General features: G+C 38.8%; 1 protein-coding gene across 1 annotated transcript in view; it reads right to left on the bottom strand.

Annotated features, from left to right (window-relative positions):
* LMO7 (LIM domain 7) overlaps positions 1–26,137 on the bottom strand; it is a 136,954-nt gene that overhangs the window by 19,900 nt on the left and 90,917 nt on the right. The window contains exons 7-22 of the mRNA XM_074148826.1: positions 25,530–25,728; positions 24,150–24,402; positions 23,386–23,685; positions 22,742–23,032; positions 22,264–22,464; positions 21,070–21,786; positions 19,505–19,534; positions 17,086–17,203; positions 15,759–15,901; positions 14,021–14,462; positions 12,922–13,242; positions 9,898–10,012; positions 3,669–3,830; positions 2,062–2,246; positions 1,322–1,382; positions 204–260 (exon numbers count right to left, since the gene is read on the bottom strand). Of these exons, the coding sequence (XP_074004927.1) occupies positions 204–260; positions 1,322–1,382; positions 2,062–2,246; positions 3,669–3,830; positions 9,898–10,012; positions 12,922–13,242; positions 14,021–14,462; positions 15,759–15,901; positions 17,086–17,203; positions 19,505–19,534; positions 21,070–21,786; positions 22,264–22,464; positions 22,742–23,032; positions 23,386–23,685; positions 24,150–24,402; positions 25,530–25,728 (3,595 nt within the window). The remainder of the gene's footprint in view (positions 1–203; positions 261–1,321; positions 1,383–2,061; positions 2,247–3,668; positions 3,831–9,897; positions 10,013–12,921; positions 13,243–14,020; positions 14,463–15,758; positions 15,902–17,085; positions 17,204–19,504; positions 19,535–21,069; positions 21,787–22,263; positions 22,465–22,741; positions 23,033–23,385; positions 23,686–24,149; positions 24,403–25,529; positions 25,729–26,137) is intronic.

Here is a 26,137-nt window from a genome sequence, read left to right on the forward strand (position 1 = left end):
CCCATTACCACAAAGGTAGACCCATGAATTGTAAGAATAACCTGATGACCCTGGGGAAAGAAGGGAAATTAATTATGTTGCTTCATTTTAACTGCAACAAACAACTCTGAAGAGGTATAGTACCCAGCACCAGACTTGTTAGAAAGAGTGTGCAGCAGGAACAATTTCATGGAAGTACATGAAATGTTAGCACTTTGGTTTACCTTGTTCAAAAAATTGTGACCGCCTTTTTAAGTTTTTCAAAGAAATAGGTTCAGATGCTATTTGAAAAATACAAAGAATACAAACAAGTCAATGAGGTGCTGTGTCTTTTTTTTTTTTTTTTTGTAAATGACTATCACCACTGGATAACAAACACTGGTTAGGCCTCCAATCTACAGTAACATCACTTCAGAAAAATAAGAAGCCCCTGAAACACAAAGGAAATCTAATCTTTCATAGTAACAAATACAGTTTTTAGTAGGTTACATCATATCCTGATTAGTATTTCATTTTATCGCTAACAATGTCCAACTATAACAACAGCACAAGTGTCAAACTTGGACTCAGATTCTCCCTGTCTAATTTAAGCCACTCTGACTGAGATGCCAAATTGGATTGAGAAGCCTAATCACCATTTAAGGTCATCAGAAAGGTATCTCCGGAGGGCAAATGATCTCTTGGGGAAACTCTTTTATACATCACCATGCACATTCAAGATAAAATGCAATACAAAGTTCCCATTTAAGGACTACTGTTCCATTAGGAAGTCTACGTACTTGGTTTCTCTCACTGTCATCAAGTAAGGCTATAACTGTTTATAGCATCGTAAGTAACTATTATTCATACCAGAACCATCAACATTGTTCTCCAGGAACAAAAGTAAAATAATAATAGCAAAACAACCACTATCCCTGAAACGTCACAACTGAAATAAGGGAAAAATAAAATAAAATTGCATACTCTTTACACAATTCCTGGACATTGAAACAAATTGATACTTATACCAACTCAGTCTCCACACAAAGCAGTGGCAATTACAATAAATCATATTTCTTCTCCTTCTCTTTCATCCCTAGCACACAGTGAATTTACACCCAGTAATGCCGAGATGGGGGGAGGTTGTCACTGCTTTGTTGTCAGTTCTCCAACTGCTCAGCACATCGTGGAAGCAAACTACACCCAGTTGGGATGCAACTAGATCTCTGTGATACCTGTCTAGCTTTCAGTTCATTAAGGTCTCGCTTCGTCCACTGTATAAAGCTTACGATGGTTATGGGTTTAGTGCCTACGCTTGTTCCAAACCCACACAAACAACGGATGAAAAGCAATGGTACTTTACCTCTTTGTTCGCTAGAGCCGAGATCTCCTTGCACTCCATTTATCAACTTTGTTTCTGTATCCTGAAAAATACCAAAAAACAACCCAAAGTAAAGGTCTTAGGTTCATTAGATTTGTGGAAGTTTGTCCAATTACATGTCTCCCCTGAGAGGAGCCGTATATCATGAAGCATTTCAGAACACTTTCCATGGAAAGATACAAAACTATCTAAAACTTTCTGAGTGTATTATATGATAAAACGACTGCAGGCATTTGAGGGGATCAATAACCAGCAGTGAACTGGTGGCTGAAATAAAAAACATTAATTTGCAAGAAAATGCCAGAAACCAAGATCCTCCTATCTCAGCTCGCTCTCAGGGAGGGAGTTATTTGCAAGTAATTTGAAAACACGTATGCCCTTGTTCTTTGGGGATGAAACTTTCATTTACACTAATAATGGTGGTAGAAGTCTTTTCCAAAGAATAAACACTCTATACATTGTAGTTAAAATATAGGCTACAAATATTTTAATACTTAGCAGTGTTCACTCATGAACTGACAGTAACAAGTCTTTAAAACGTCTTATTTACCTTAATAAGTACGTGGCTACATCTCCGCATTTGCAATATCCTATATGATTCTTAAGCAATACAAGTAAAAGCAAGATTTCCAAGGTCTTTTCTCCATCCTTCCTCTATCAAGGCATTACATTTTTACTTCTTCCTCCCCTCAAATCCCACGACCCTTCAAAATCATACTCACAGAACTTTGAAGGCTGCTGGAGAAATCTCTTTTTGTCGATATGGTGGAAACATTTGAAACATATTCTCCAGAAGTTGCATCAATCCATTTATTTTCAGGTGTACCTATAATGTTGGTAGCCATACTGGTGAGATTGAGGATTTTATGCCTTACTTGTGGCAGGGAAGGCTGGTCTTTGCCCCAATCTTTTTGGTATGTGGAGGTTCAAGAAATTAACGTAGACAGTAATGTCAAAGAACAGAACAAGAGTTAGTGAAAAGACATTAAAATAACACAAAAAAGCACATAACAGAAGAGGGAGACATACAAATCAGGTGGAATTTGTGAAGACAGGAAAAAGGGCTTTTATGAGCAGACCGCCTTCCCCAAAAATGCAAGTGTTAGTCATAAGCCAGGTAAAAGTTTACCAGATGTTTTGCTAATATGGACTACAGCAGCTCAACATTACACAGCAATTAGTATTCATTAGAAACTATTTCATTAGCATTAGTAAGGATTGAGAGAATTCTTCCACCTTTACTCACACAAGGTACAACTTGACTCATACACTATCCAAGTATTGTCATTTTCATGTCCATACTCGTCAGGAAGCACAGAGGGCAAAAAAAAGGCAGTCTAAACTAAACAAGCAAAAATGATGAGGTGAAGACAAATGATAATCTTCTATCGGACTCCATCATTTCTTTCTTCCTACTAAGTAAAATTTATTCAATGAGTTCTTCTCCACTAATCTCACTCTTCATTTTTGCTAGGAGTTGTGATTTGTTTCTCGTCCCTGCAGGAGTTGTGATTTATTTCTTGTCTCCTCCTCAACTCACTATTTTTTTCCCTTACTTACTGGTAACTTATTCTACCTAGCTTCCCAGTAAAAGAATGTTTTGTATTTATACCATGAAAGAAGTCATTGGTCACACTTCCAACTCTGGAAAAACTCTTTTGGGACCTCAAAAGGATATCCTGATTAAACCCATGGCAAGTCTAGAGATGCTACAAGGCCCTCAACCAGGATGGAAACCCTCACTAGCCAGAACGGGCAGTACCATCCTGGACAGATTAAAGCATCACAATATTGATGGTCAAAATGGTCAAAAATCATTGGTCAATGGCAAAAAACAGCACAGAGGTACTACATCACCCACAAGCTCATATGCCACTTGAAACACTCCCTGAAGAAAGGAACAAAAGGTCCACCTTCCTTGAAAAAAGGGGGCTGCTCATGGAGGGAGAGAGGCTCTAAAAATTACCATCCTCTAGAGACCAGCCCCTCTTCATTTTTGTAGTATAGAAGGAAAGAAAATGTTTTATTCCCTTGTGTGGTGGTTGCACACTTTTTTTACCTGTGCATCCTCTCAGAAACAGGCCAGAGAACAAGAGAGAGGTCAGTAGTTCAATGCTTTGTAGACTTGCTTGTCAAGACATTTCTAATGCACGTGTAGTTAAAAAAAGCCAAGTTGTGTTAAAATGCAACAGACATGCTAGCAAACTACTTAGCTTAGATACATATTACTACTGTAAGGGTAATAAGGACTCTCAGCTGTCAGGAACAGCAGAGACAAAGCTTATTTGCCTTACAGAGCATACTGTATCCGCCCGACGAAACAACTCACCATTCTTTCCATATCGTCTGACATCCATGACCAGGTTTCCAGTTTCTAGTGCTCTGCTGATGGCTTCTTCCCACTGACTATAGTCCATACGTGAAACCTTTGTGCCATTGATAGCAATGATCTCATCATCTACATGCAGCTGACAAAGTGCTGCAGGGCTACCTGCAGCAAACAGAAGCAAAATAAAATTACGTCTCCATTCACAATTATTTTTTTAACACAGTTGTGACTGGGGAGGTGGGGGTTGGGGGGGGGGGGAAGTAATTCAAAGAAATGTTTATTGGTGGATATTCAGAAAGTCTTAAAAAAAAAAAAAAAGATCTATTACACTGTAATCTAAGGTCAGTAAACTCAGTTAATATCAAAGTAGTGTTTCAATTTGAAACTTATGAAAACGACAAAGAAGATTTAAACTTGCAAGCATTCACATTCTGGCTACACTGTTTAATGAACAACCGCTGGGCCCACTCTTGCTTTCACAAACTCACCTTTATAACCTGCGATAGTGACAGAGAGGCAGCACCACAGTGTTTGTAGCCAACAATTAGCTGAAATTCAGCCAATGTTTGGGTATTCCTCTTATTTGCAAAAAAAAAGAAAAAAAAAAAACACAACAAAAAAAACCAAACACACAACCAAACAACCCAGCCTCTGCTCTGTTAATTCTGGTAGAAGCTTGCTTTCTCATATTCCTATTTACATTTTCTGGGCTCTACTGACAAGAACATGCTGCTTTATTGCTTTTTCTCTGGATTCTACTTATTTTATCAATTAAGAGTAAATTTTATTGCAGCTTGGACTTTGAATTCTACTGATACTTTGCAAGACAGGCTGCACTTTATACTCTTCATCGGCTACTAAATATTGGCAAGTGATCTCACTAGCCTAAGGACAGAGAGCATACAGGACCAAACAATAAACTTTTTTTCCTATTTAATTCAGAAAATGGATGAGCTGAAAAACTCACACTTGCCTAAGTAAGGTTTTATGAATTACATCTGAATGGTTCTTCCATTAACAATTATTCCCTTAGCAAAATATAAAATGGAAAAGCTAAGTGAAAACCTAGTTAAAGACTGCACAGTAAATCCTCACGCTAATAAAAAAAAACAAATTTGAATTACACAATGGAAGCATTTTCCAAAACAAGTAGTGAAAGTGTTTAAAATATACCAAGACCAATGCTCTATTACATTATCAGAAACGAATGTAGACTAGCACAATGGAAGAATTTAGACACCGTATGTTTAATCCTGACCTTCTTCTGACTCACTAGTAAAATGCTGCTAGAAGTCTGGATCATCCACTAAGGATTCAATTTCTTTTTAATATTCCTGGCACCCCAGGAAGTTAAGAAATGAAGAAATGTTATGTTTCCTAATACTACACTAAACAGTGATCCATCAGAGTTCACTAAAAAACAACACTAACTACTATGTTAAAGAGCATAGCTCCATATTCTATTTTTCTGCTGTCTTCTTAAAGTATGGACTAAAAACTCCATTAGCAGCTATCAGTAAAATCTTCAAAACACATCAGTTAACTTCTTTGGAGAAGAGGAGGCTGAGGGGGGACCTCATTGCCCTCTACAACTACCTGAAAGGAGGTTGTAGAGAGGTGGGTGTTGGCCTCTTCTCCCAAGGGAATAATGACAGGACCAGAGGAAAAGGTCTGAAGTTGCGGCAGGGGAGGTTTAGATTAGATATTAGGAAGAATGACTTTACTGAGAGAGTGGTCAGGCACTGGAACAGCCTGCCCAGGGAGGTGGTGGAGTCGCCATCCCTGGAGGTATTTAAGAAACGTGTAGACATGGCACTTCAGGGCATGCTCTAGTGCCCGAGATTGTTGGTTTGTGTCTGTTTGTGGGTGGGGTGGCGTGTGGTTGTGGGCGTTTGTTTTGGTTTGGTTTTGGTGTTTGGTGTTCTGGGATTTTTTTGGGTTTGTTTGTTTGTTTTTGGTGGGTTTTTTGTTTGTTTGTTTTTGTTGTTGTTGGTTGGACTCGATGATCTCAAAAGTCCCATCCAACCAAAAATATTCTGTGATTCTGTAATATTGCTTAAAAGTAAAGTAGGATTTTCAAAGGGAAGAAGACATGGGTGATAATTAAACTGGAAAAAAACATGTATGACCTTGAAGCCAGGAAGATGTTAAAGAATTAAGAGACTTTTCAAAGCTATTAATGGAAGGTACTATTAAGGTACTATTGAAGATACTATCAATGAAGTTACTATTTTCAACAACACCATGTAAGATTTGGAATTGTGTCCAATTTAAAAAAAAAAAAAAAAATCTAAGCTCTGTAGTGCTATATAGTTTTACAACATGTAGACTGAACTTTACGCTTATGGTGCAGGCAATGCTTTAGGCTCAAGCAAAGACATCAGAACCAATAATTTCCCTGTTTTTTGTTGTGACAGAATGAGCCCTAGGAACTAAAAAAGATAGTGTTCATTTTACTCAGATAATTTGATTGGGATGAGACCTAGTTCAGAGGCGAGAACAGTACCTCAGCTCAGTTACGGTAAGCATGTGAGGGGGCAAAAGTGGATTACCAATTCAGGTTTTAGGGAAGGAAGGAAATTTAAGATTGCATAGTCTCTCCTATAACATCACCAGAAAAACACATCCAGACCATACAGATTCGAATTAACAGCAGCAGTCTCTAGATTTCACATACAGACCTAACACAGCCAGGAAAACTTGCACCCCTCAATTTTTGGCATGTAACTTTGCTAGCTGTTCTTCCTCTACTGCCTCTACAGTGTGTGAATAAAAGGGCTTCTCAAGAGGCCAAATCAAGGTGCCTATATTTGGCTTCTGCTCTGATTCACCTCCAGAGAAGTCTACAGAGCTGGCAATTCAGGTGCCAAAAACTGTATGGCGCTGTTTGCCTTTGTCTAGTTCCTTCAAGACAATAGTATTTACTGATAATTTCTCTATACCTACATATCCTCTCTATATAGAGGATTTAGCTTACATTACATAAAACAGGTATTGCTGCTTTTCATAAATTTCCCTGAACGGCATTTAGTTATCTCTAACCTATCCTCATCTGTTGTTATTACAACAGATAACTACTACCTCAGAGTCACACAAAAACATTAAAACTTGAAGCAGGTGGGTCAAATTTACTTTGCCCTGCATGCCTGCAGGTGTTTGAGCACAGACATATGCACTCCTACATCAATACAATATCAAAGAACGATTGCAGATAGGGTGGGTGAAAGGGAAAGGATTGAAACAATAAAGACTATATGACACTGGGAAATTGGCAGAACGTCTAGATTAGCAACTTTAAGGCTTCCTGTACTGAATTTTTAGTATAAAAGTTGAAAATTCCTGTAAAAAAAAAAATCACTATCTTCTTTTATACACAGTAAATGGGTCTCACTGAAATGTGTTAGCAAGCTTAACTCTTATTAAGCTTTTGGGGAACACTTATAAGAAGTTAATTTTGCTTACCAAGGAGTTTTCTTAACAACTTTTTGAAGGAAAAGCATATGTAGAATATAGCTTCATTTATAAGTAGTAAAAAGATAAATGCAGGTTGTCTACTGAAGAAAATTATATTGCTAGTTAGGATTACAAGCATGTCAAGACAATCAGAGAAAGTCTTCCTGGAAGCCACTTCTGGGCTCACAACTGAGAAAAAGGTGACTGGGAACAGGTGGTATGGATTTGCAAGCCTAAATCATGCTTGATCAACCTGGCTGTCTTCAACAACGAAATGACTAGATGTGTGGATGAAGGGAGAGAGGTGGATAACATCCACATTGCCTTTAATAAGGCTTTTGACGTGATCTTCCACAGTATCCAGGTATCAAAGTTGGGATGGTATTATCTACAGGGCAGGACGACCAGATGGGTGAAAAAGCAGCTGGGCTGTCAGGCTCTCTGGGTAGCGGCTAATGGCTCATACTCAGCCTGGAGGCTGGTTACAAGTGGAGCTCCCCAGGCATGTATCCTGGGACCCGTCCTCTTTAACATGTTCACCAACAACCAGGAGGAGAAACATACCCTCATCAAGTTTGCAAACTATGCCAAAAGGGAGAGGGTGGCTGATACGCTGGAGGACAGGGCTGCCATTCAGAGCAGGAACCTGACATTCAACAAGAGCAAATGCAGAGTCCTTCTCCTGGGATGGACTAACCCCAGTGATGGTACAGGCTGGGGACTGACTGGCTGGAGAGCAGGGCTGGGGGCACCCTGGCAGTGGTGGGGCTATATGAATACTAGCATGGCCAGCAGATTGAGGGAAGTGACTATCCCATTCACTCAGCACTTGTGATGCCACATGGACAATGTTGTGTCCAGTTTTGGTGTCCCACTGTAAGAGAGACATCAATAAAATGGAGCAAGTTTCATGGGAAGCCACTGGTACGGGCAGGGCTGGAGCACTTGCCCTGTGAGGAGAGGCTGACGGGTATGGGCTTCTTCAGCCTGGAGAAGAGAGGCTGCAGGGGAACCTAACAGCAGTCCCCCCAGTACTTACTGGGAGGTCACTGAGAAGGAAAAGCTTTGTCTTTATTAAAATTCATGGCAGGACAACACAGCACAGTGGTTATGAACTGAGACAAAGGTCAGTCTGAATGGGCATGTGGGGAAAGCTTTCTCTGAAAGGATAATTATGCAATGCCTAGAGAGGCTGTGCAGTTTCCATCCTTGGAGGGTCTCAAACCCACCTGGGTAAAGCCCTAGGCAACCTGGTCTGAATTCAGCCTTGATGCTTTTTTAGAGCAGGGTTTTGCTCCAGGTGATCTTCCAAGGTCCCTTCCAACCTGAATTATCCTATGACTTATCCTTAAAAACAGGAAAAGCAACATTCAGAAGTGCCCAGCTGAAAGCACACCTTACTCATTCAACAGGCTGTCTACCTCTTTCATCCTTCTTTACTATAAAGGAAGCTACAGCTTTTGAGTCAAGGTACAACATGAGCCAGTTGTTGAACCAAAAGATGTTAAACACATGCTATAAACAAGAATACTAAGATGCAGTCCATTCTCCATTCAGTCTTTACGCTTTGCACCCTTACTTGTGAGAATGGTAATAAAGCATAACCAAGATAACAGCCGCAAGGCCTTCGTCTTCTCCTTGCCTACAGAGTTGGGGGTGGAGCCCACATGGACCTTTGTGAATGACCAGCAGGAACATTCACCACCCTCAGGTTTCTCATCTACAGCTGGCAGTGCAAAGAGGCAGTCCTCTGCCCCCAAGTAACAAAATTAAACCAGAAGCCTAGCAGCAGGGAAAGCAAATGGAAAGCTATTCTTCATGCAAAGCAAATATTAATGGTTACAATCTAATTATGAGAAGCTATAGTGAAGAGAGGTTTAAAAACTGAATTTCAAACGAAAAAAAAATAAATCAAATAAAATCAAAGCTGCTCAGTAAGTGTTGTTAAGTGATATTTTTTCCTCTCTGGAAAGCACAATGAAGGGCTAACTAAATGAGAAGTTTCTAGTTATTTTCTCCTTTCTCAGGATGATCTTGTGTTAGCTGGAAGGGCACAATTCAGTATTCCTCAAATACTACTGCAATGGGAAAGATCACTGTTAAGAAAACAAGCATTACGTGTGATTTTGTTTTGTGCTTTACGGGTTTTTTTGTTGTGCTTTGTTGCATTTCTTTTTTAGTTAAGAAAACCAAGCTTGTTCTCTGCAGAAGGCTACTAAAGCTTAGAAATAAACTTTATGTGTGTTTCATTTCAAGACAAAAATGTTTACTTTTCCTCAGTATTAACACATCTGAAAAAACTGCACTGGAAATCAATTTAGAAGTTGTAATTGCTTGAAAATATTAACTGTCTCCAAAATCCAACATGACTAAGAAAGGGAAAATTGAAACAAAAATACTACATTCTAAATTTCCTCTGCATGTGTTTACAAACCGTATGAAATGAAATCTTAAACTTAGCTGAAAGGAACAACCTGGATATTAGATATCTGTATGTACCCCTTACTATTGTTCCGTAAGGAACTTGGTGAATGTTTCATATGCCTTTTCAGTGCAGAAATGTCTTTGATTAGGAAAATGCATTTTTGGTATTTATTAATTCAACCTGTTTCAAGAGATGAGGATTCACAGAAATACAATAGCAAACTAAATATTGATTCTTCAATTCTCTACCTGATTTTTTTAAAATATTTGCAGCACTCTTAACAGCAAATGCTTTAAAGACTCTGCAAACTAGACATAAGAACAAAAATTTGTGCAGTTAATACACATTTACCTTCTTCAATTGTCTGTACAAAGGCCCCTGAAGAACTCCAATTTGTTGTAAACCCAAAGCTGTGACTGTGGCCAGGTCTCTGGTTTATACTGATTCTCATTTCACTGTACTGTTCCTGAAAAATAAAACATGACACTACAGTATCTGGTATCACAGGAATCTAAATGAGGGAAAGTTTATCCTCTAAATAAGTGAGGGTGCTCACAATGTCCACTTTAATCATGTATTATTAGCATCACAGACAAAGGAAACAGCATTGAAGTCAGTTAACTAACTCATTTGTTTTCTATTCAAAGAGGTATGTTTTCAGTTTACATTTATATTTTCTCTACACAAATATTTAGCTATGCATTTCTCTTATTTTAAATGTTTTGTAACACAAGCCTACAAATGTAAGAAATTTGAGAAAACTAAATCCCCAAATGGGTCTTCAGGGAATTTGTGGAACATACTGCCTCCTGCGAGAGCATCAGTCAGAGAAGTGTAAAAACTAGATAACAGTAATTAATCTTTTTTCTTGCACATCCTGCAGTGGGTATCATCAATTTCCTTTAGGCTCAATGCTGCAACTAGGTTCACCTGGGTGAAGAACCATCTTTTTAATTTCATGTGAAATACTACTAGCTTGCTATGGATTTTGTAATGGAGACCTTAGCTAATACAGCTAATCCAGAATTAGCTAGAATCCAGATCTTCCGTTCCAGTGGACTTTCAAGATGCTTTCAAAATCAGAATTGAAACCTAGCATTACCATTTTAAACTTCAGAAATTGATTGGGAAAAGGTTTTGTAACACTTCCTTTCACTCCCACGCTATACTATGAACGTGTGTTGCATATATTAACATTTTAATGTGAACTCATTAAAAAACAATTAAAATACCCAAATGCAGGCTATTCACTTTGTTATCATGGAACTGACATTGTTACAAAAGGAAAAAAGTATTATAGACTTTTTCTGTCAAACACTGTGTGAGGAGGAGACCCCCGCTTGTGTATTAAATTTGGCATCCTAAATGTACAGCTACATTTCAGTTGCCTAACAAACCAGCTTTCCTGTAGGGTGGGATTCATTTTCCTTAACTTAAAATATTTAGAAGTCTAGATATGTAAGCCAATTCCCCAAAGCTCCTATGTTGGCAGGATGCACCAGGCGGCAACAGGGAGCAGATGGAGTTAGCCAGAGTCTCCGGGCAGGACGCAGCCAGAGGAGGCTTCAGCAGTATCGGAGCGCTGGGTGCAGAAGACAACAACATTGCAAAGCAACATCCTGAGGTTTCGCCTCCTGTTACAGGAATGTTCCTGGCAAAACAATCCCCGTTACAGCCCAGGGTAGAAATTAATTCCGTACTGCAAAACACAGCTTACCAGCTTGCAAATACTCCCATGGAACCTTAGGTGGTGGAACCATGGTCCTTAGGTGAGTAACAGTGCATTAAAAGCAAATGCTGCTAACAGAGGTTAGCACACCGAGCCAGAGCATATATAAAGCTTTTGAATTTGAATATGTTCCTGCAAATTACTGTTACTGTTTTTATTTTTACCATCCTAACCCAGCTCTTCTTCGTACCTACCTCTTTTGTCATAGGAGTAATGCAACTTTGCAAACTGAACTTCATCATTTGGACAGGCCATCGCCAAAGCACTGAGTACTCCACAAACCTGGTGTTATTGCCCTGATGACTAGTGAACTATACCAATCTCTCAACTCTGGCAATGATTTACAAACATGCCAAACGGAACTTGCATTCCTTAAATTATAGCTTGTTTGAGGCATAACACAAGCTTGTCTTTAAAATTTTTTTATTTATTTTAAAAACCCACATTACTCATCTGCAGGAAGGACAATTTATATTCTTGTAACTAATGGCAGGAAAAAAAAAAAAATATGGACATAGTACATTTTGCTCTCATTTGTCTCGCTTAAAGTGATACAAAGAACCTGTATCTAATCTATGTTTTCACTGATTAGAACAGCAATTCCTCTGCCTGTTTTTGCTACAAGACAGTTAAAACAACAAAAAAAAAAAGATCATGATCTCTTTCCTTATACAACAATCATAGTTTCAAAAAGTTATGATAATTTCATTGCAATGGCCAGGGGGTATCAGGAGTATCAAACTGAAATGCGTTCCTTTTCCACAAGTGATTAGGAAGAAGAATGTTTCAAATTGATCAAATTTATAAAAAGCTGGGGTGGGAAGTGATTTCATGAATCAGCATCCAAAATCTTATTATCCTCATTCAAGCAACTGGCACAATTAACTTTTACAGCAGCATCAGGAATGCAAAGAATTAATCTCTAATCTGTCACACATCATTAGATATTACAGAAAGGTATTGACAGTTAAAACTGTTGTTGGTAGTTTTTCACATGTGACCGGTTGGAGGAAACAGCACTTGAAGATACATATTCCAAAAGAACCACTGAAAGACTCAATTTCTGGATAAACACATACACAAAGAGATGGTGATTTGCTTTAAATTCACTAATGTGAACATTAATTTGATTAATTTGAAGTGAATAACTATTTAAAAAAAGGGGAGGAGGGGGCTCAAGCCAAAACAGAAGAACAATTAATAGCATGATAACTAATGTTTAAAGCTGGCCTTTGAAAAGCTGATCTTTATTTTCCACCACCAGTTTAGAAGTGCAAATGAATGCTACAGCAGCTCAGGTCATTCATCTGACATACCTGATTGCGCACACAATGTGCTAATTTGGAGAATAACAAAAACTTTTCAGGAATCAAACAATATTTAGAGTAACTATTTTGAATTAGAATGAGAAATAAAATTAAGCATAGGGTGTATAAAGGGCAGGTAAAAAAATGCAGCAAAGGAACCAATTATTTTCTTTCCAAATATTCTCTTTCCCCTGAATTAAATCAAAGGAAATGGCATTTTTCTGAGCCGTTTTCTTACTACCAAAAAATACTTGCATTAGATGTGATTTTATTTATTTTTTCTTTTACTCTGCTGTAGCATTCAGTTACACTAAGTAATCACATTATTTCCACACTTACCAGGGATTTTGAATCCTCGGGCTCCAGCAGACTCACATTTTCTGCAGAAGATGCAAGTGAAAGAGAATCAGGAGGAGAGCGATACTCTGGTTTAAGAATACTGCTTCCAGCATCTTGATCTTGGGATTTTACAGGTAATGCCAAACTAGGAGGAGGTGTTGACTGAACACCTTCTTTTTCCTCCTCCTCACCTCTGCTTCCAAATGCGCTAGTGGAGAGAGGGTGTGCAGAGTCTGGTTGTGAAAATGAACTGCTAGGGAACAAAGTTTGAGTTCTTTTAGCTTTTTCTACTTCTCCGTTGTATTTCTGGGTATCATCCATCTAGAAAAAAAATGGCAGTTTGGTAAATATGTGCTTTAAAAAAAAAAAAAAAAAAAAAAAACACACACAAATCCCCAATCTTTCAACAATCTAAATATTTAACAAAAAAACCTTTCCCTTTCATGCAAATTCTGGTTACTGTACCCATTACTAATTACCGACTTTAAAAAGCAGCAAGATTTTTTTTTTTTACTCTTGAAGTGCTTCCAGAATAAATAGGCCTGACTTTTTATGCGAAACTTTTTAAAATCATCTGCTTAGAATGATTTGCATTCTTACAATTTTTAAAATAGAGACAAAGAGGGATTTAGGAGAAAGCTATGAAAATCAACATTGCAATCAGGGGGGATCAATTTCTGTGTTTCAATGCTTTACTGCACAGGCAAATTTTAGGCTAGCATAAAATTTCAATTTCAACAAAGTCAGCAGAGCAGAGGAAACTTTATCACCTGAAAAATTTGTCTTTAACACTTAATTATGTTAACTTAGCTTCAGACTATTACATCCAAGGCAGCAGTTTTGATAAGGAACACTAAGGAGACTTACTGCTAGTAATAAAAAGATTATTCTACCAAATACATCTATCAGGTTATTGCTAGGAGTGCTTTTAAGTACAGAAACACAAGTAAACATCTAAAGCCACGACAGAATTGCCTGCTCTATTACCACAGCCTTCAAACAGCAGACGATTTTTTAAAAAACAACAAATGTTCTACTGTTCCCCCACCTATCCAAGACCCCAACATTTACAAACTTTGGGAAAGAAGCAGAATTTTACCGTGAATGACCGTGGAAGTGACGAGATTCCTCTTGACTGGACACCAAAAGGTCTTGGTGTAACCACAGATGTTAACCTAGAGGTATCGGTTTTCTGGTAAGTTCTCGGGAGAGAAGCTGAAACCTGAGCTGACCCAGTTTGAGCATTCACCGAGTAGCGAGTAGACAAAGGAGCCGAGCTCTGCTCCTCTGCCAGGCTCTTCGGTGGAGCGGGAGCTTCACGAGCGGCCGAGCTCTCCGGCGGGTTCTCCTTGCGCAGCTGTGTGCCATACATGCTCTTGCTGTCCTTAGTGCTGTGGGAGGTATCTTCTTCCAAAAGGTAATCTTTTGCTGCTGACCGTGTGGAAGGTGCTTTTTCTTCACTAAACACGTCGTCATTCAGCGAATACGTCCACATGCGTTCATGTTTTCGCTGCCTGTAGGAGTCTTGATCTCTCTCCTCCCTATGGGGAACACAGGGCCTTACACCACCAGACAAAGTGACCTAACAAACAGGCGGGCACTACGTCTTTTGACTACTCAACGTCCAAGGCAGAGTAGAAACTGAGAAACAGATCTCCAGTAAATGAAAATGAATGGCATCATTAAAAAAATATTAGTGTTTTAATATTTTTTTTTTAAATCTACCTTCTTCCCCCTCCTCTCTATTTCAACCCTCCCGTAACACTCAGGCATACTACTGTCACACTATCAGGTTGCCACCATGACAGAAATCTCTTTGCCAAGAAAATGATACAGCTATTCAAGTTACATATCCTCAGAAATTCAGATTTTATTGAGGAAAGAATGGGAAGACGGTAGCCCCATAACTCATAACCGTATAGCTCCGCTGATGTCTCTGCTCTATGAAAATTCTATACTGAACTTCAGATAACAAAATAAGATAGTGTCCTGAAGTTCAGACTGGGTTTTTTTCTACTATTCATTCCTTCGTCATTAAGGAACAACCACCACAGAGATAATCTTTACCACATCATTTTTAAGATTCTGATGATACCGGATATTCAATACAATTAGCAGCTGTAATTTATTCAAGAGACCATTCTTTGTCCTCAAAAAAAAAAAAAAAAAGAAAAAAAAGATACAGAAACTTGAAACATTCCGTTTTAAGACTTATTTAATTTTCTTTTATGAATGCATGCCATGTGACTATTCCCTTCATCTCAGTCTTACATGCATTTAAAAAAAAAAAAAAGATACTGTGCTACTCAGTTTACACTTTTTACTCTTCTGAGAGAAACTTGTTCTGTAAATACCCAGAGGAACTATTGGGGATAGAGGGGAAATCAAGTAAAAGTTTACAGCTCTGTGACATACATTAAAATTCTGGCTGTATTTATCCATGGTGGTTAAAAGAATAGCAAATGCAATGGTAGAGGAAAGAGAAATAGGTTAAGTAGATCCAAGAATAAAAAAGGCAGTTATCCGGTTCAACACTATTGTTTTAACTGCTTTAAAGTGGATGTAAATACTGACTTCTCAATGCATTTATTATGGATAGTAGAGTAAAACATCATTTATAGAGCAAAACTGTTTAACATTCTGTGAAAACAATGCATTAGCGGACCATATTCCATCCCTCAATTGCCTAGATTTCTACACTATAATTTGCAATTAAAATTGTTGAGATCTCTGCAGAATCAATTGCAACTTGCCAGTAAAAACTGCTTAAGAATTCAAGGGAATAAAAATGCTCAGATTTAAGTTCTTCAACATAATACTCCCATTAGGGTCATTACCTCTCCTGCTGCGCTTCTTTCAGTGACTTGGTAGTCCTTTCAGACACCTCAGAGGCTCTCCTTTCTATTTCTTCTCTCTCTTCCTTTTTCTTTTGCAATTCAGAAGTGAAGCTCTTTCTACGGTTCTTCCATTTTGCTAGATCCTGTAAGAATAACATGAACATGCACGGTTCAGATTTTCTCAAGACCTCGTAAATCTACAGAGGAATCCCATCACATGCTACCTACAGCCCTGATTTTATTTGCATGTCTGCAGCGCGGCCACATTTTCATGCGCCTTCCCCCTCAATGATAAAGGGGTTCACATATTTCAGTTCAGGTTACAGGCTCACTGCCCATTAAAGTCAACAACTGTAATTACTGGACTACAAGTGGAAAAGCACGTTTTGCCCTTTTTTTCTCCCGTTAACATTTTCAATTTTGTTCTACAATACTTCACCCAATGACACATAGTTGAAAACTAATGCAAATAACATCTGTATTTCTCTGTTGTAGGCTTTGGAGTTTGGGATTTATTTTTTCCAAAGCACTACAAAGTTAGACTGATACATTAGCTTGAGAATAATCATGCCTTAAATTCTAAATTGAAAACATATACTTATATATTTTCTTCGGTTCTGTAAAACCACAATGTGAACTGGCAATATTCTCCATGAAATACCAGAACTGATTTAAGATAAGTACTGAATATTAGAACTGAGATGGCTGACATGCATTAAACAAACAACTATGAACTTTCTGCTTGGAGCTCTGTTCTTAATTTCAGCTTTCTGTTGGTAATCACTGGCAAGCAGAGATTTTAATGAAAAAAGAAGAGGTCTTCAGACACCCTGATGATGCTGTGCAAAGCTACCACATCAGTTTACAAGCTGGATTTAAGACAGAATTATTAGGGGATAGGAACCTCAAGAATTTGCACAAGAAAAATATTATTTCCCTCCCCTCTCCCAAAGGAGCAAATACTTAGACATTCTAATCATTTCACAAAAAACAAAAAAGTATTCACAAATTTCAGATAACACATGAAACTATGCCCTAACTTTTCTTGATGTCCACAGAAATCAAGCCTGAAGGCTTTATTACAACATATACAAGTCTTATCCTGAAGCATTAATCCGATACTTATGATGATATTTAAAACAATTTCAGTTCTAAATTAAACAGACATACCCAAAACCACTAGTAGTTGCATGAGAAGGATTGTTTTAGAGGTCAGCCCCATAAATTGCTGCACACATGCCAAAGCCTGTTTTTGAGGGACACTGAAGGCAGGTGGCACCAAGCCTTTCAGCAGGATACACAAGGAGGGTTGAAAAGGTGTACTTACTTCTTGCCACTTCAGATCTTGTTCTTGTAACTGTTCTTTTATCCTTTGTAGCTCTTCGTAACGGATTTTGCGCAATGTCTGCAGCTCCTCTGCACTGACATCATTCAAAGATTTACTCCTAGAAAGAAAAAGAGTACTCAGCTTTATCATGTCTTAGCCATCATTTATGCATGTGAATCCTTCGAGAGAGAGAGAGAGATATTTATATTAGTACAACTGAGTGCTCTTGAGCGTTATTTCGAATAGAGCAGGAAACACATGGGCTGCTGAACGAGCAAGGCTGGGACATGCTCTAGTGCCAGCACTCGCATCAGTAGTTGCATATTTGAGCAAATAAAAATCAGGTTAAGGGAATAAGCAGCTCTGAAGCAGCTTCATGCTGATCACTCACATTGAGCTCCTCGTACCCAACTACTACTTCTGTTTACCCTTGTTACTCTCTTTATTGACCCTGCTCCTTTCTTTGACCTAAAAGGTGTCCCCCCTTCCTTGAGTCTAAATTCCCATCCTTCCACTTCTTCTCTCCAGTAACAGCCCCAGAATCACCCCCCAATTCTTTCCTTCCAAAGGCTAATCATAAAATCAAGTCCGTTATTGATGCATGTTTCTAAATGGTAAGTCACGCATGTCATGGGCCCTTCTACCCTACGTTACCCCTCCCCAAGCCTCCCTGATGATTTCCTCCCAAGTTGGGATGGCTAACACAGCCATATCCTCACTAATTTCTTCAACAGGGCTACAAGTTTCCCCTGTGAACTCCTACTCACTGATTCCCTTTAATCTAAATTCCTCAAAGCTCACCTTTCATGATTTTTCCCCCTCTCTCCAATGCTGTTTTCTCCTTTATTCTTTCACACCGCAGTGATAAACATAACATGGCTTTTAATTTAGGTATAGGACAAAACTCCTGCTCAGAGCTGACCACAAACCTCTGAGGCACCAAGCAAAACACAGGTGTGTTTCATCATAAGGTTTGATGTTGTAATATAAAAAGAAACCTGGGCTTCTGGGGTTTATTTTAATTTTTTCAAAAATACTTTTGTTTGCCTTTATCCAAACAAAATCTAAATGACGGGGGCCGGGGGGAGGGAGGGCATGTAACCGAGTTCTAACAGGGCTTGGAAGTGTGGCACTGCTATGATGGAAAATCAGGTTAAAAACAAAACTGATTCAGTGCAGGGCCTTTCTCTAATCTGTTACATACCAAGAAAGCTCTGAACTAACAAACCAGACTCTTTTACTTCCTCCCAAGAGGCCCAACTCACTTTCGCTGGTAACATAAGACTTTGGACTTTGGCCTCTAGAAGTAAAGGCCAGGGCATTAACTCATTCTACCTGTTTGCTTGTCTCTTTTCTGAACGGGAAGAACACTCAATTTAGCAAATTCTTCTGGTTGCTATTGCAGAAAACTCTTTTCTTTACAGTTCGTTTCCTCATTCTTTTAATGGTTAAGTTGTATCACACGTAGAAAAGGTTTTGACTAACCGAACTGTATGTATCAAAATTGTACCAGATGAGTTCAAGAAAACTTACATGACTAGGGTTTCCTTTTCTTTCTCTTGAGTTTCTATATCTGCCTGCAACAAAATAGGAAAATCTAGACCTAAATACAATATACTCCACGTATGGGTATATTCATAACAAGGAACAGGATGTTAGTTTCAATTCTAGTTTTAAATTCAAAATCCAACTAGTGACTTGAGCCTTCCGAGTCTCCCTCCCCTAACACCTAAGTGTTTCTGAAACATTTCTTGCTTCTTCCGGAAGTTTTGCCGCAGGGTAAAAGATAAATAAATAAATAAATAAATGGACTTTTTTTAAAAAAAAAACAACAACAACATTAGAACACCATGCATAACAAAATACTTAACGTGCCATCAAACAGGAAGTCAAAAAATATTTCTCAAAGTCACAGTACATCATAAATGAGGCTTAAGTTCACATGACACTAACCAATAAGTTTACCACTAACTATTCAATAACCTGAAGTATATAAAATAACCACAGAATATTCACCAATCCCATGACAAATACCATGTCATTACTTATTTTCAGATTCTAGCCGTACAGCCTTCAAAATAAAATATTTACTAATCTTCCTTTATATTTCTGAATGTTTTAAAGCCTCATTTAAATACAGAACACCAAGTACTTCACTTCAGCAGGAATAAGATATTAGAACTGATCTTCAAAGTGCCTGATAACCATAACTGGGATACTCTAGATGCCAGAGAGAACTTTTGCCAGACGCGTAGCTTTTAGTCTCTTAACATTCGTTACATAAATTGCCCAAGCACAGAACAACCATGCAGCATGCACAAGTTGCTTTCAGCATGAGTTTTTAGCTACTGTGCATGCATGAAAATTTAAACGAGAGGAAAAAATAGTGTTACAATCTTTCAAGCTTTTCATAACTTACCCTTGCTCATCAGAAAGCTTTTGAAACAGTCTGAGAAATCAGAAACCAAAAAAAAAAGAAAAGGTTCAGTGTCTTGATATTCACAGCAACATTAATACCACCAGTACAGCAACACTCTCACTAAGTGAAGGGGAAACGGAAAGCTTGAAGACCAGCCAGCAGGGAATAGCACATCAGAGATCCAACACTAGCCATAAAACACATCAGGACTTGCAGGATGTGTAAGTTGAGCAGAAAACTGACAGACCAAGGCTGCCTGCAAGTTTCCAATACCTCCTATTTAGCAACACTGCACAAATAGAGCCTTGTATTAATCCTGCACCACTTATTCCAGTGCTGCTGAACAGCGTGATGCTCAAAAAATACTCATTTCAAGAAATGAAAATGAATGCAACTTGAGTCCTAACAAGAAGCCTGGCCTACAGAGGCTGTTTGCTTGTTACTACAACCATCTCAGATACTAAAAGAAAGTAATACTTGGAATGGATAAGAATAAAAGGCCACATATAGAAGTTTAGCACATTAAGTGGACAACCAAATTCATGCAGTGTGATTCAAGAGGATTTTTAGTATTCTTGAATATGAGTATTTTATTCTATTGAGTGAACTCCTAAAACGTGAAATATTTTCAAGCACTTCAGAAATATCCCTCAGTGAAGCTCACACTCTGATAACAGTATTAAGCTTAACAATTAAATGCAGCAACATCGAAGTACCAACTGGAACATGGAAGTGTCTTAGTCACGAAGTAATGATGCACAGCTGGAAGAACTGCAACTTGCAATGCCGTATTTTCAGAGCTAAGGAAATATTCGAAACCACACTCTCCCCCAGTAAGTACAAAATCCACAGGAGGGCTAGGAAGTAGTTAAAAAACAGTATTCAGTCAGAGAAAAGAAATTTTGAGTATACCAGGAAAGGATTAGGGGAAAGTATTAATCAGGACTGTATGAAAGCAGGGGGGAAATACTGGCAGAATAGAATACGTCACAGTGGAATTCAATATTACATGGACACACACCTTGCATGCACCATGACTTTGGGCAGGCAAAACAACACTAATATTTTTTTTTCACCCCACCTAATCATCTCAAAACTGTGGCAGGACAGTTTATAAGCATTTTCAGACTTAGGTGCAAGCAAGAGTACCAGAATGTCCATTTCCAGCATTTGTCGTTAAAGCATTCATGTGTTTCAGAAATGTTTTTACCAATTATATTAGGGAAAGAAAAAAAAAATATTTCTAGCTTCCATAGTCTTTTGAATAACCACTATTCCTGTTCAACCATGGAAAGAAACTTATGCAGAACTTTGAGCCCAAAGGAATGAGAATATGTTTTCTCTGAAATAGCAGCCTAAAACTAGAAAACATGGTAATTTTTTTTGTTGAAAATATGGTATTGCAGTCATGAGCTTTTATTCAAAGCAAATAAAAAGCTTGTCCAGGACGCCACGAACAAAGAGCAGCTTGGCACTCTACGAACGGTTCAGCACAAGAGGATGGTTTTCTGAATGGAAAGGGTTCAACTGCACTCAAGCGCAATCCGTGCAGGACACAACCTGACCTCTCCACCATCTGCCGTTTCTTGTGTCTAACTTTGCTGGCCTCCCTGATCGCTTCCCACTTCTTCCAGTCTTCTTCACTGCACGGACCCGGGATGAAATTAACTGGCTGGACGTTGCTTCCCACCTTCCAAGATTCAATCTTGCGGGTCAGCATATCGTCCTTCTTATGGCGGGAAGATGGTGACAGCACTCTGCCGTTGCTCTTTTTTTCCTCTGTTGCTGTATTTTTTTCAAGTAAACATAGAAATTTGGACCGGATCTCCTCTGGAAGACTCCATGGATCAGGAAAGAGTGCTGGGTGATACTTGTCTGGAGCACCTGATAAAGGCACCTCTTTTTTCTGAGAGAGGATTTTACGGAAAATCATGTCATCCTTTTCCAAATCTGGAATCACAGGTTGGCCCTCTCTGGGTTGCAAAATTATCTCACCCTCTAGGGGAGGCTCCTCCTCAGATAATTTTTTTAAATACCGGGGGTCTTGGAGAACAACTTGATTCACATGGAAAGCCCCAGTTTTCCGAACGAACAAGTCATCGTTTTCTAAATCTGGATACAGATACCCATTTTCCGCATCTCCTTGCTTGCATCCTGGTTCAAAGGAAATATTCCTTCTACATTTTATGAGCCTAGGGCCAGAAGTAGGATCAATTTTGGTCTTCGTTTCAGAAGACAAGTAGTCAGAGTATTTTTGCAGGGCCTGAAGTAACGAAAACTGACTGAAGCATATAAAACAAAAGGAGGGAAGTAAAAATATCATTAACTAGCAAGAAACAAGCAGATCACAACGTACTGCCATATACACTTGGTTTAGGCTTGCAATATCCATAGCAGTACAGGTACACCATTTGGCATTCACCACCACTAACCGTAGCACAGCACACGTCAACCAATATAAAGGTATCACGGCATACTAACCTGCTCAGAAACAGCACGCTTACATGCTCACACATAAAGCCAGTAACCCTCTGCAGCATGTTACGCTTTTGCGCTTACATGGTGTCAGAAGACCAGCAAGTTACGGCTACATTTAAAAAGAAAACAACAACAAAAAAAAAACCCAGAAGAAACAACAAAATAGTAACAACCAAAAAAAGCACAACATCACAGGACTTGGTTTAATTTAATTTAGCTGTTGCATATCCAGCCATTTCTTTTTGATGCAGCAAGAGTACAGCTCATGCAGCGATATCAACCTGGGCTGATCAGAAGCCTCCAAGATTTTTCCTTCTGCAATCTGTGACAATGAGCTTCCCACAAATTCAGCAGTTGGTTTATAGCTCTGATCCCTTCTGTAACTGGGGTTCCAGTCAAAACCTGGTCTTGGTTGATTAGCAACAATGGCAGAGCTTTGTTTGTAAGCAAATTCCTCATCCTCGGAATCTGATTTCTTTCTACTGTGTGGCAGCACAAAGAATGAGCAAAGGGAAAGAAAAAGACCCATGAAATGTAGTAATTGAGTAAAGTGCACAGTGGCAACAGTGCAACAGTGTAATGGAAATAATATTTCAACTATTTTTAAAAAAAAAAAAAAAAAAAAAAAAAAAAAAGAGAAAACATAGCCTGCTGCTACGTTGGCAACAAAAATGAAAAACAAAAATCAAGTCATACAACTACACTTCATTTGTAAGTTTTGCACACAGGAGAGAAACAGGGGCATGCATGAAAACGCACCTGAACCCTTGAATCTCTTTATACCAGGGTTTGAAAGAGGATTTCCTGATTTTTTTCCATAGCAATTCTTCTTCTGGAGTCCAAAACTTAGGAAGAAATTTGTCAAAAGCAACCACTGTATTTGCCGCTGAAGAACTTAGCTTGCGAAAATAGAGATCATCCTTTTCAATGTTTGGGATGCCTATTTCTTCTTCCTCGTCCTCATCAAAATACCCAGATAATTCTGAAGGAATGTTAACTCTTGGTTTGTTTTCCTCTTTAGCATCCAACTCCCTCTGCCTCCTCTGGTTACTGTTCAAAATACCCAATCAGTTAAGATAATTTAGGAGCAACTTGACAGAAAGAATGCAAAAAGGCATGCTTTTTGGCTCAGGAGTTCAACCTCATGAATGAAGCAAATTAGTTCTCAATTCCATCACTGCAGCACCAGAAATAATAATATATATTTTAAAAAAAAAAAAAAGTTAAATGGTTATATCAGCATCCTATCACCTCGGACAGAAATATGAAGTTTGACAGAAAAGGCATAACAATTTATCAGCCGTGTTAAAATGCCGATTAGAAGACTTAACTTTATGGAGTTATTTATGGACTGCAATTTAGGTAACACAATAGTTACTGGATCTTGGATTAGTATCTCTGACCTCAGTGGTTCAAGCATTGCAGCTAGTGGACCAGCTGGATAACTTTCTTGTGAGCAAGATTTAGGAGGGTCATTGCGCAACACGAAATGATGTCCAGGTGCAGCAGAGCTTACAGGGCTCTTTTTGACTAGAAATCTACGTTTTGCTAAGTCATCCATGACCACGTCGGGCAGTCTTCTTTCATCTTCTGAATCAGAGCCACTGTCATACTCATAGATCATCTGGAAGGAAGCTGGATTTGTGAGCCCACACTCTGCTCTGCTATTTTGGCAGGAAGCTACGGGATTCCTTTCACGTCCACTGAGGTTGACCAAAACAGGAACAGAATGAAGACAGTGAAGTCACGAAGGCAATGATGAAACCCAGGAACTGCCCACTAATCTCATCTGTATGCACCAAGAAGCTGGACAACCAAAATTCATATTTTGATAGGCTTTAATGAGAAACTAAAACTGTAGGTCTAGCTCCCATGACCTTGCTTTTAAGATCATTTAAAACCCCTCTGTCTGGAATCTCACCAGCCTCAAAACACTACTCAAAACACCTGAAAACTAGTTATGTGGAACAAAGTGAAAAGATAAAGCCAAACAAACAAAAAAACCAACCACACAACCATACCAAAACACCCTTCCCGTTAAAATATGGAAACTCCAATACTTTACTTCCTATTGCAGCAACAGCAGCTTTTCTTTAACTAACAAATAAATAATTTATTAAAAAAGCCCTAAATCAAAGTCTGGCTTACTAAGACTGCACACCGGTACCTTGAAAATGCTCCATCTGACTCAGTGAAGACTGGACTTGCCCAGCTCCTCCTGTTGTCCTCATTCCTCTCTGTCCTCTTCTTCCTTAAGGGCGCCGGCACATATGCCGTCTGCTTGTTTTTGTTGGGTAAGAAGCGATTGAAGTCAGCAGTAGGTTTTGGTTCAATCACAGAAATCCTACGGTAAGACCTGTCATCTTTATGGGAGTCGTGCATTTTGAAAGGCAGTTCTGAGTCCGTATCACTGTCACAACCTTAGCAGAAAAGGGAGAGAAAGAAAGGTACAAACATTATCCTTTAGACACAAACTTCTAGCTAGAACTTGCACCAAAATCTTCTACAAGCAATTTCACTCTGTATTCAAGGTGTTTTGGCTGCAAACTTGCTGAGCTACAGGCAGGACAGCAGTAGAGGTATTTTTAGAAGTTTGTTGTGAAGGTGCAATAAGGTCCGTTAAGCTGACATGGTTTGCATGCCCCTGCTACATTTGTTCCATTCTTTCACTGTCACTGCACCCTGCAGGAAACAAAGAGCTAACCTCTAGATGGAAGACGTAAAATGGCACAGAAGGTTTTAATTAAAAACATACCTGCCATTCAAATTTACTATCAAAGCCAGGTTACCAGCAAATAGTATAGCAACACGCCCATCTCACCAGATTTACACCCAGCAGAAGCCACGGGTACATCACAGCTGTAGCATGGCTACGTGCTGCTTTGCTCAGATGAGAAATGCTCCATGTGGCCTTGGCTCAATGATTTTGTTATTCACATGGCAGAAAATCCAAAAGCTCACTATTTTTATAACTTTAAGTCAGAATACAAATTAGTATTGTATTTTAGAACTGGGAGACAAACACAGATTAGAGTACAGTTGTAAAGATCCAATTTTACAAACTTTCTACATGTTACTTTTCTTTCCACGACTAACTATCAAAAATAAAAAAAACTCTTCAGTTTTAAATCTAGGCTGGAAAAACCCTACAGAATCTCCAAAAATGGAGTGAAGACACAGAGGTTTGTCACATCCATGCTAGGAACAAGGCAAGAGACTTTTGCAACTGTCAACTTTCAGGTGAACCCATCGGGATCTGAATTCTAGCAATTTCCCTTCCTGAACTATGGGAAAATACCCCACACATGCACACACAGTAGTGTGGCTGTGAAAGCAAGAGTCCCAGCAACCCCTCCTATGAAAATTTATGTGAACACTGGTTTGTTTCTACCAACTGTTAAAGGTCAATATTTGCTTAAGCAAAATGCAACTGCAGCAGTTGCAAAACGAGCGTTGCCTTTCCCAAAGTACTAAGTCCATACATTGTCTTCTCTCACACTCGTTAAGACCTATGTCAACAAAAGATTTAAAAGAGGAAAAAACATACCTTCACTGCCACCTTTCAAGGTTATATCTGATGAAAAGCTTGTGGAGGATCTTGAACCAAGAGAGTCCAAGCTATCGAAGGAATCGTCTCTTTTATGGGTAGCTGAAGACGAAAAGGGCTCTCCCCGGTCAACGTACCAAGTATCACCGTACCCACTATCCCTGCCACTTCTGTTCAGGTGACTGGACTCTTCAAGCGCCTATGACAGTAAGTTTTGAAAGGTCTTTTGCAACAATTTAATGTATAAGTGCTACTCGTGAGTTTTAACTCAAAAAATTTTTAAATGCATTTTGAGTGCACAAATGGACTTTACCAAAAACTACTGCAAACCCCAAAAAATGACATATACAAAAGCTTGGACAGAAGATTCAACTAAAGGTCTTAAATTCCTCTTATCTTAACCAAAGGGAATCAAGACAAAGATTTTCACAATCTACCACATCAATAAGAGCAAGTGGATTCTGAATTTCGTGATTATATGAGTAGCAGAAGAACCAGCGTAAGCTAAAAATTCCTTTCACATGAACTTCGACAGCAAGCAAAACAAACAAAACAAATGACCATGTTCTCCAAACTAAGAATAAAATTAAACCCCCAAGACATTGCTT

The sequence above is a fragment of the Numenius arquata genome, chromosome 1, assembly GCF_964106895.1.
Source record: "Numenius arquata chromosome 1, bNumArq3.hap1.1, whole genome shotgun sequence".
Classification (NCBI taxonomy): domain Eukaryota; kingdom Metazoa; phylum Chordata; class Aves; order Charadriiformes; family Scolopacidae; genus Numenius; species Numenius arquata.